This window comes from Phaethon lepturus, unplaced genomic scaffold, assembly GCF_000687285.1.
Source record: "Phaethon lepturus isolate BGI_N335 unplaced genomic scaffold, ASM68728v1 scaffold12511, whole genome shotgun sequence".
Lineage (NCBI taxonomy): Eukaryota > Metazoa > Chordata > Aves > Phaethontiformes > Phaethontidae > Phaethon > Phaethon lepturus.
In genome coordinates, this window is record NW_010515614.1 from 596 (window position 1) to 12,484 (window position 11,889).

Here is an 11,889-nt window from a genome sequence, read left to right on the forward strand (position 1 = left end):
GAGAAAAAAAAAAATAGAATTCATAATTTTAAAAAACGGCAAATGTTCCTGTGCCAAATAGCCACTTTACCCTGCATTATTTTGCTAACCTTTATCTTTCTACACTGTAAAAGGCTATTTACACTATGCAGCTAATTACCCCACAAGTGAAAACACTTGCTGCAGTTTTCTCTTTTGTGTATGTATAGTGTGAGTATTCCAGACAATCTCAGAGAGATAAAAAGTGTTTTTAAATGTGAAAATGTGATTTCAGAACCATGATAATGAAGTACTTTGATAAAAGTGTAAAACCCCAAGCTACTAATACTTTTTTTTGATACTGACAAAATTTGTCAGCAATGTTCTTCTGATTGGCTTATTACTACTTTATGTCTTCTGCTTTTAGCGGTATTCTCTGTCTGATATTATTTAAAGAAAACTTCAATTTTTATCAACTGCTGGAGCTGAAAGAGGTAGAACCTCCCTGGCAAAGTGCATCTCCCTTGAAAATTCCACTTACTTGAAGCAGTGGTATTTTGTGATTTCCTTTCTTTTGTAATTGTTAACTTAATCTCTTTTTTAACTTAATTTTTTTTAGGATATTTGAAGACAGTGAACATCAATCTTTGCTAAATGAGAAACATCAACTGTATAAACCATTACATGTCCCATGCATTCCTCAGAAATTAGTCCAGTCTGTACAGAGTATTAGATTCTCAATGCAACGAACAGAAACAGGTGCAGTGTGTTTAATTATCTTCCTGTGAGGATTTTGGATTATTTTTGTGTAAATGAATGGAAACCATGATAACAAATCTAGTGAACTGCTTCTACTATGGTAGTTGAAGCCAGACTTTCAATGGAAGTTGGGTACTACCTGTCTTTATGTTCTGAAAATCTTCTATGTCTGATTCCTCTCTTATTCGTGCCGTGAGTAAAGTAACATGACAGGTATACCTGATGCATAGTGTCAGAAAACTCTGAACCATATCTTTAGCACTGTTTCCATAAGTACAGTAAATATTAACTGACTTATTTGCAGGAGATTGATACTTTCATATTTTGTAATATTTTTCTTTTAGCCCTCTATTAACAGGAGGATTTATAAGTTTTGTTCCCAAGTTCAGTTTAACAACGCTGTGCTTTGGATACTTAATCCTATTGACAATATTAATTCATGTTTGTTAATTTAGGGAGAGAAGAAAAAGAAAAACCTATGGAACTTTCAGTGGCTACTAGCAGTTCCTCCAGCCTTGCAGAAAATTCGTTACAGGTATGCAGCTCTCCTACTGGTAAAAACATAAAATTACATAATCTGTTTTATGTGGTGGTTTAAATTTAAAGCACTTCAAATATACCTAGTGCTATTATATCTTACATAAAACTTGTTAACATTGGAACCAGGATGCTAATCTTGGTAATCTCCTATTACTTGGCAATCATAATAAAAATCTTTCTTTGGTGTCGTTTCTAATTCAACTGAAAATATGTATGTTCTTACAAAGTGCAACTAGTAGCCAAACTTGAGGTGGACCATCTATCCAAATAATTTTGTGTAATAGTTTTAAAAATTTACAATAACCTTTGTAGATTCACTTGGTTGTATGTAAAAAATTTTTGAAATTCTAAAGACGGAACATAATCTTCTGTTACTGATTAATGGTCAGTCATCTACTCCATAATTAAGGATTTCATAAAGGACTAAATGTGCAGGATGCTACACAGGACTGCCTACAGTTAACAGCTCAGTTCTGAAGTTTAACCAGAAACAAAAATCTGGGCTGAAAGGAATAAAACCATGAGAAGCATTGCTTTGTACACTTGAGCAGTCCACAATTATATTTTCCATCTCTCACCCTATAAACAAATAGTTCCTATGGCACTTTTTTGAAAAGGTGAAGTGTATTGCAGCTTAATATCTTAAGTATACAATCACAACAAAACAATTCAGAAACAAGTTGCAGGAACAACTTGCACAGTTATGAAAACCATTAATAAAATCTCATTAAGTGCAAGAACATTCACAGGACCAATAGTTTGTTGAAGTATAGAAGGAGTACTCAGATAAGATAAGGCCACAGGAGATAAAATAAATAATTTGCAGAAGTTTGGGGAAGTTTCTATACCAAAACTTTTCTTTATAAGGGACATCTCATTGGATATCTTTAAAACCAAATTTTAATGAACAACAAAAATTGTCAAGTAAACAATTAACAGAACCAGTTGTGATTTTCTTAAGAATTTCAAGAGAACTGAAGGATGAAGTGAGTAATCGCTAAATGGTTTAGGATGGAGCCTGTGGTAGAAGAAGAAACCTTCATAAGATAAAGACAACATGACAGGCAATGGCTAGACTGAGTGGAACAAGACCAGAAGAAATTTCAAGCAATTCTGACTTGTGACTGGCTGAGGGAGTTGAACATGATGAGGATGATGGAAGGGCTGTTGCCAGGGTAATCCAGAGATGAGGATTGGAATCTGGGACCTAGAATTGCACTTAGAGAACAGTGTGAAGCAGTAAGTCAAGGTTAAGGGAACTTTAAGAAAGGGTGATGGCAACAAGGGAAAGAAGATGGAGTCTGAGGAAAAATAAAAAGATTAGCAGAAAGGAGGTTGCTATGCTTCAGGAAAGGAGTGCTGTAAACTACAGGAGCTGAATGGCATACAGATTCTGCATAACCATCCCTTTTGTCCCTCACCCCGAATTGAATTAAATTCGATACATTTTGCAAATTAAAAACAAACCAGAACTAGCAGTTCCCTGTGAAATAGTGTGTTATCTGATGCTGAGGCATAGATTCCTAGTGCCACTCTGCCCTTAAGGCACAAATACATGCTACATATAAGAGTTAGGGCTTCTGATCTGATGAAAATCTGCGAGACAGTAGTATTTCCATGTTTTCTGCAGTTTTTCAATGCACACAGGAGACATATTCACTGATGCACATACTCACTTTGGCTTTCAGAGGTAGATACAGGCCTGGCTCCAGCCCTTTCTGTGTTGTCAAGCGGGAGCAACCTTGCTGCAGTAGTAGAAAACCTGGATAAAGTTTGTAAATTACATAATGTTATTTGTGTGACAGAAAAGTTAATTATTCACTTCTAGTCATCAATGCTGTGAATGGGACTTTATAAAGAATTATAGAAGTTGTTTTGGGTATCATGCTGTTAAAACATAGGTAAAGCAAAGACAGGCAAACAAGTTTTTATGTTGCCTGACCCCTAAAGAGAGATTAAAAAAAGGGATTTCCACAGTCTAAGGAGAAATCAGAGTGATATTGTTGAAGTGACAATTTCGTATGCTGCCTCATTTGGCTTTTTTGCTATGTTTTAGATGGTTGTTGACACTGCAGAGACTACTAATCCACAAATTGCCCAAGTTCCATCAATAGCAAGCTTACAGAACCAAATGCAATTCAGGTAATTTTTCTTTAATAAAATAGTTTTCATTCTTGAGATTAAGGTTTGTGGAAATAATCCATATTCAGACAAACAGTAATTTTTGTCTTTTAGATTGGTAATTCCTCCAAAACAGACGACTTCTAATCAACAGTTTGAGAGTGAAAATGCAGTAATAGGTAACGTACCACTGTAATTTTTTCAATAGGATGTGCAGTTACTGTATGCTGCACCATATAATTATAAGAATTCTAGGGGCCAAATTTTCATTCTTGTATTAAGTGGGCCACCATTTGTATTCCTTTCCACCTTGATTGTTTAGTTCAAACTTTGAGTATAGCAGACAGGCAGAGTCCTAATTTAAATAGAGACTGAATTGCTTTGTAATGCGGGATTCATTCTGTGTTGACCATTGCTAATGAAAGGAACCTTCCAGCATCTCTTGTAAATCCATGGTCTAGTCTCAAATTACGTGGGTAAAATGAAATCCAGTCAGAAAATCTGCCTGGAAGGTATGAGAAAATGCAAAGAAAAGGGATATAATAAACTCAGTAATTTAGGAATCTTGAAGCTTCAGATTATTAAAAATGAAAATTAACTTGAGAAATACATACAGAATGGTTACAGAAACAAAACAGGGTAGTTACAAATACACCTATAGTTTTTGAAATGACAAGGCACTGAGCTTCAGTTTAAATACATTTTTTCCTAATTCTACTGCCAATTTAGATGCATGTCAAAAATTACAGTCTATTTTTTCAAAAAATAGGATCTTAATTATGTGTCCTGAAACACAGGATCTTAACCCACAGTGCTTGAAACATTGCATGGTCTGAGCCTTAGAGCAGAAAGTCTGATAACATTCTTCTCATTTCTCATCTTGGCTTTTGCTCAGTTCTTTAAGACACACTTCATCAGTGTCATATGGATGTGCTTTTTATATTTTTTTCACCTGGTTTCCATTGACTGGTATTAGCACTCTCAGAGGGCAATAGCTTGATTAGACAAACATAGCACTCTCAGGGAACAATAGCTAGGTTTGAAGAACATGCCAAACCATATGAAGCAGCCTAAGCATTGCTTTAACGATAGTAAGTGGCAGAACGAGAGGTAACTATTATGGACATAGCCACAAACTGGATTATTATGAAAACTACAGTCATAACATTTCCTTAACAATAAAAATGCCAAGTTATTAAACCTTTTTTAAGGATTCTTTCCCACAATGTAATTTTATTTATCCATTTAAAATGCTGTTGTAATACAAGCAGCATTGTCTTTTTTGTCCAGCAAACCAAGAGACCAAATGTAGTGATAAAGAAGCAGAAGATGAGCCAAAGGATTCTTTGTATATGCCTCAAGTAAGCAAAGCATTTCTTATGTCATAATTATTTTACTTAGAATACTCAAAGTATCTTGACATTTGAATATATTGGCAAGAGGCAAGTCTCAGAAATTGGCAAAAAGTGACTCATTATAAGGCATCCAACAGGTAAGAAGTCAATCAGTGCCTTCTGGTTACTAATCTAGTGATCGTTGCTCTTGATCATGTCAGTGTTCTGTGGATTTTTATGCTACCTTAACAATAGGCTCTTTAGGATGACTATCCTATGCATGTCATAGTTTTTATATAAATTGGTGCATATATTTTTCATCAGTGTGAGCTCATGAAACATTTAAAAAAACGTTTGCATGTGAAACTCATTTCACCACAAAACTCTAGCAAATAGGCTCTGTGCCGGCTACAGAGTCTGTATGGCTCCATTGGCACTGCTTTTACTAGCTGTGCCTGAACGTAAGATCAAACTCACCATGCCATAATATTTAAGCCAGGTGTGTATAAAGCTTGCATATATAGGTGATATCAAGATGTGGTTTAACACTGGTGAGCAGCTTTTATTGCTGAGCACATCATACGGTATGGCATATCCCTTTGGTCAGCTGGGGTCAGCTGTCCCAGCTGTGTCCCCTCCCAAGTTCTTGTGCACCCCCAACCTACTCATTGGTGGGGCAGCATGAGAAGCAGAAAAGGCCTTGACATTGTGTAAGCACTGCTCAGCAATAACTAAAATATCCCTGTGTTACCAATGCTGTTTCCATCACAGATCCAAAATACAGTACCATACAAGCTATGAACTCTCAGCCAAAACCAGTACACAAGGTCAAGTTTGAGATACTCCTCATCTTCTGGTTAGCTCACTACAGGCTAATGCCTGCAGGCAGCTGGTGGCAAAGAATGTCTTTAAAACAACGTTGAGTCTGGTGGAAATTGCTCCACAGAATCCAAGTGTACATTCTCATTTAACATTTTCTGAGGAAGAGGAAATATCTCAGTCAACTGAAATATATTCTGATGGAGATGTCCCTTGATTACACTAGGGAGTTTCAAGGGGATTCCAGTGTGACTTTAAGCATGTTAAAACATACTTTAGAGTGAAATAGTCCTTTTATTCAAAATCAATGTTTTCAGTCAGTTCACAAGTTTGTTTATTTTTTGAATGAAAATTTTCATATATAGTTTCATTCACAAAAGTACACTTTAAATTAGATAAACTAAGGTTACAGTTTTAGGTACGGTAAATATGTCACTGTGAGCATTTTATTAAAATCCTTTTATTTTTCATGAGAATAAAAATAACTAGCTAACCCTAAAACATGTAATGAATATATATATAGGTAAATGGAGTAATGATATTTTTGGAAATTTTATATGCCATAAACTTTATTGTATATTTCTTTTTAATAGGACATTCACACATGTTTTAAGTCAAATGAAGATAATCTTGACACAGCAGAAGAAAGTGCAGAACATTTTCTAAGAGTACCTGAAACACCTGAGTTTGTAGGAACGCCTGACTCAAAGGGGAAGAAAACCCAGTTCTCTAAAACACCTCCATTTGACTTGTATGATTTCAGCTTTTATTTTTATTTTAAGCAAAATTGTATTGATGTTTATTGTATCAGCTTTTCCACTCTTTTTGAAAGATACTATAGAAAGATTTATCTGGAAAGCTCTCTGAAAATATAAACCTTTTTTTTTCTGTGTTATGCTACATAATTTATTAGATTTTCTTCTTCTTCCAGTATCACTGCCACTTGAAGCTGTTTTGAAAGAGGGAGAGTCTGCTTAGAAATATATGACACACAGGTTCTTTGTAGCTCCTTTGCTAAAATTGTTTCCTGCAGTAATATTTGTTACACTAATTTCTATCTTTAAAGAGTTTCTTTCGTAAAAGGGTAGGGAATTGGTAAGAACACCACCTCACTTTGCTTTAAGGAGTTGTGTTACCCATTCTGTGTCACAAGAAGCAATCTAAAAAAGTGACAAAAAGGAAAAAGAGAAAATAGAACAAAAAAGCCATCTACGCTACTTTTAAAAACTATTAATGTACTTTCTTCCTTTCTGTCTTTACAGCATTCACAGTTTAGGTTGTGAAGAAGGAACATCAAAATCTCCTGCTTTCTTTTCTCTCATGAACTTCTCCCAGAAGTCACCTGGCTTTAATTTATTTGATTCTTCCGTGTTTGGGGCAGAAAATTCATCTGATGAGGTAAAAATGAGTACTTGAGAATATTAAATATCCACAAAGAAAAATATGCTAAGAAAACAGCATTGATAGTGAACATGGTTTCTCAGACTGGTTATTTTTGTAGCAAATATTTTTTTTACTAGCTTGCTTAATTTTACATTTGATATCCTTTGCAAATGCTTATCTCCTTTCCTGGCAATACACCTATGATGACTTCTGATCAACTATGAATCTTTCCCATATGGGCAAGATTGGATCTTGTGGAAATATACAGGTGACTAGACTCATAAAAAGGCTTCTGGTTCAGTGTTGTAATGCAAAATTTTAGGTACCCTAGAAGACTTCACAACTCACATGCCTATCCTGTATGGTTTTGTCTTGCTGAAGTGGGCAATCAGATTCTTAAAATTTTATTTTTTCCCCTCCATTTTTCACAAAATGCAGAACACTGAGAAAAGAAAGAAAGGACTGTCTGTTAGGAATATTGAAAAGCAAATATGGAATAGCTGTACTTAAATGGAGGAGATAGGTAGGCAACTAATTGTAACAGGGAGTGGAATCCAGGTCTTCCTTTTCCTTTGCAGGTTCACTAACTACAGTGCCCTAGAGCAATTTTTACTCTCCTAGGCTAATAGATAATTGGGTATTCAGGGTAGATGTGTGTCAGTGCATAGTGCAGTGGTTAGGTATCACTCCCTGGCAATGTAGATTCATGCAAAAATAGGTCTGAGCCCAGGTATCTCTTATTTTAGTGTGCTCAGTCTTGAGGTTACTGGATAAAAGCAGAAGGAGAGAAGAGGGAAAATACCATTTTATTTTGTATTTGGCAAGCTACATGTTGTTGATATCTCCTAGCATCAGTTGTGTGTAGGAGAGAATAAGGTGGTGAGCAGTTTGTGAATTGTTTAGGAATGAGGTAGGTATTAAGTCACTTAGTGCTGTCAGAATTCACATTATTTTGTGCCTGCTCAGCAGCAGAAACCAAGAATTTACCAGCCTGTAGCAGTCATGGGATTGTCTGAAGTTAGATGGGAGTTTTGAAGGACTTAAGTTTATCTGTTGCAAATCTAGCCTAGGAACTCTTCTGAAGAGTGATGAGTGGTTATTCTGCTACTCTTTCTGGCAATATCAGGTCCTCAGTAGGCAATAATTATGTTGTTGTTGAAGGGTTTTCTAAAATGTCACAGAATGAAATAATTTTGAATCTTTTCAGTTTAAAAAGCAGGAATAAGCCAGATCATATTTCAGTGTTTTCAATCTCATTTTTTTTCCAGAAGAGTGTAGGGAGTGTGTTTGCAGATGTAAGCAAATGTCTTGAAACATATCTTATCAAAGAGTTTACCTTTCAGCTTTAGGGACTGATACACACATTTAAGTGCAGATTTTGTGAAGACTGCTAACATTCACTGAGACAGGGTCTTTCTCACCAAAAGTGAACGAAGTTATTACATATTGGCATTAGTGCTTATATATTGTCTTTCTAATTTGTTAATAAAATGGCTGTTTACATTTCAGACAGAGGAAAATTATTCTGTGGGAAACTTGAATTCTTTGTCCCCACACAAAGATATAGGTAAGTCTGAAACTCAGATCTACTTGTGTATACCAGCTCTCTTCTATGTGTGCTTATGTGACTGACAAGCTCATGATCCTGCTTAACAAGATTGTCTAAAAGGACAATGGTGATATTGTAGTTCAGTGGTTTATTGTGTTCATTTGTGTTTGACTAGCATGTTTGACTTCAAATGTATGAGATGTCATGAAAACAGAGGTGTGAGAAAGAAAGAAATAGCGTTAGTGTTAGGTGGGTTTAAAGCAAACGGAGAGGACATTCAAGGGAGAAGAAAAAATTAAGTGTCAAAGATTTTTCACTGATAAAAAGAACAGTTTTTTTAATGTAAAAAGCTATAGTACTTGGTAAATACTACTTTTTAACTTAAGGCTACCAGCCTATTGTTGGAAAGAGTACATCTGTTGGGTTTTTTCCTCCCTCAACTAAAATGTAAATAAAGTTCCCATTTGGTTAACGAAGTCTCAATGGTAAACTGAATTCTATCAGTTTAAACAATTGGAGGTATACAATGCAAAAATAGCCCAAGTGAAAGAGACAGAATCAGACTTAATAAACTTCCACTCATACTAAGTGAGCCACACACACTTACACATTCTGTGTGAAATCCTGGCTTTACTGAAATTAAAAGCTAATTTTTCATTATATCAATAGGATCAAAACTTACTCTTGACCAAATCCTTTTTTGAAGGGAACTGTAATCTACTTTTTTTTTGAGTGCTGCAAGTGCAAAGCTACTTTTTTTTGAAGTGGATGAATATAAGGTTGTATGCATATGTAACCGTTGTAGAGAAAAGTGTGAATTCTGCTACTAAATATAAAACTCAGGTGTTTTTCTATCTGTAGCTTTGTTTCTCCAAGTGTTTAAGTGGTTGATCGCATTGTTCTTTAGAGAAGAAAGAATCTGCAAAAATATATTGGTTTACAAAGACCTCTGCTTAGTATTTAAAATATTTCACCCAGTATATAATGCAGAAGTGTTTTGTTGTTCTAAATCATTCAAGTACTTCACATTTCATTCTAGGTAGATTCTAATAATGCCCTTCTTGAAGTACCATTTCTAGTGCAGAAATAAACACAACTGTAGGCTGATACTCAGCGGGATGTTAGGAGTACAATATTATTAAAGAAACATATCATGCTGAATGCAGTGTTCTTTCACTAAGATTTAATCTAATAATAAATATAATATGTATTCCGTATAGGAAGCTTGTTTGGGAAATCAGAAAGTGAGGATGCATTTGCCTTTCCCTTCCCCTCGGAATCGACTTCTAATGCATTTGGAGATGGAAAAGATGACTTCAGTTTTCCATTTGCATTTGGACAGGATCAGAGATCATCACAGTCTCCGTCTGTGAAAGGTTTTCATTCTTCTTTACAAAATACAAAGCCATTTACATTCTTTTGAATACCTTTGACTTCCTTTTAAATTATTTTCCTACTTATCCTTGACAAATGTTTTCAGTTTCTTAAGTTTAAGTACAAAGCATTTAATCTTCTCCATTCATTTCATATAAGAATACATTATTGCAATTGCTGCAAGAGCATGTGTATGTTCATCAAGCACACATGCTTTGAGATGCAGCTTTTATTTTTCTTATTTATTTTCTAAATAGGTTGTTTTCATAAAGTGTTGTGATATGCTTTTGCTAAATTGGCACTTAACAAGCAGTAGAAATATCATTTTACAGTAGTGTGTCGAGTTAATTCAATACCTGTGACAGAGCATTTAAATCTGGATGAGTACTTTCAGCCTCTGATATAAACTAAAGAACTTGTATGGAAAGTGTTAGTAAGAGTGACTGTTCACTGTAGCAGTAAAAGCTGCATTTGAATTAAAGACAATGTTCTTAAATTAGCTGTTATACACAGAATATTCACGAAATTTTTGAAATAAACTTTGTTAATTTTATGTAAAGTTTTATAGGTATTTCTTAATATCTGAAGTGAAATAACACTGCAATTATAATACTTAATATTTCAACTTCTGTCTTTCTAACTTGAAACACTGAAAGCAAGTTTCTTCCTCTTTATCTAGCATCTTTCAAAAAAAGATACAAAAGCAGACAGTTCCCAAAGTCTAACTGTGCTCAGCACAAGTATATCCACCAGTTCTCCACAAACGGCTTTCCTTACGGAATAGCTGGCTGTGAAGACAGTATCAGGGTTACTCATCAAGGAAGGCTGACTGTTCTGAGCCACCACAGCACTGTGCCCTGTGAATGCCTCAGAACCATTTTCTCTAGAACCAGCAGTTTCATGTTTATGGCCTTTGAAGGAAATACCAGATCACTTTTGCGTTTGTTTTTTTTCTGCTACATGTGAAACATATGTTACTAATTTTTGAAAATCCTTATGAATTTATAAAGGAAATTAGGTTTCTCGGTCACTTACTATGAAGTAAACAGCCTGCCTGCCAGCAGTCAAGCAAAATGCTGAAATGGAAGCAAAGCAAATAGAGAGGAGACCATATCATTCAGCAGACTTCACAGAATACATTGCAAATGCACAAACTAGTCAGAAGGGCACATGGACTGAGTAGAACAAGTTGACAAAAAGCATCCTACCAGTATAGTCTGCACTGTCTGCCAATAAAATGTCAACAAAGCCCAAAGGGGAGTAGAGTCCCCTTCCTTCTGCTGACCTGTAAAGCCCTAAATGACCAAAGCCTTGGTTATCTATGCCACTAATTCTTTTTTGCCAAACTTCCAAATGCCTTAGGACTATTTTTGTGCAGCCCAGCTTCTCCTTAAGTGCTTGTTGCCTAGAGATTGGTGAAAGTTGGGTATTTTTTACTGGAGAGGGATTCAGGAATTTTAAGTGAAGTGCTGCTGAGATCCAGCTAATAAGAAGTGAGACACATGGATTTGGTGGACTTTATGCTCTCCAAATGTGTGTTTCCATGTTAATATATTTTTCTAATGTACTGCATACTTGGCCACCTGAAAAACATAAACTAGAGGCAAGTTTGAGAGCCTATCTACATTATTTGGGGTAGTGTTTTAGGGTATGCTGCTGGCAGATATTCTGAGATCGTTTAGAAAGCCAGAAAGTACAATTTTGTTTGCTCAATTATTCCACAACTGAAGCTTGCCTTCATGTCTTCTGATGAATTCTGTCATCCATGTCTCTGACATTACAGTCCGGTAGTCAACCGGCTGTTGTGGGTTGAAACAATCAACAGTTGAATCAACTGGCTGAAGTGGGAGAAACCATAGTTCTAGGTTTTGCCGGATGTTTACTTACACAAATTGGATAGTCCGATTCATAACGTAAAAGAGAAAGCTACTTCAGAAAAGGCAACCACCTTGTATTTGGGACACTTTTCTGAGACCTAAGAGCATGAACTGCTTACAAACATGCACTGAGATTTTTCATTAGTATCTGACAAATTCTGCCTTAAAAATGATC

General features: G+C 35.5%; 1 protein-coding gene across 1 annotated transcript; it reads left to right on the forward strand.

The window, feature by feature from the left end:
* Positions 1-577: 577 nt before the first annotated feature.
* LOC104627536 (chromosome unknown open reading frame, human C14orf39) lies at positions 578-10,129 on the forward strand (the record flags this gene model as incomplete). Its single annotated transcript, XM_010295836.1, has 9 exons — positions 578-717; positions 1,173-1,252; positions 3,314-3,399; positions 3,493-3,557; positions 4,669-4,739; positions 6,125-6,282; positions 6,794-6,929; positions 8,424-8,481; positions 9,684-10,129. Coding segments are annotated over 9 exons (997 nt in total), but the record flags the coding sequence as incomplete, so codon positions are not given.
* Positions 10,130-11,889: the final 1,760 nt, after the last annotated feature.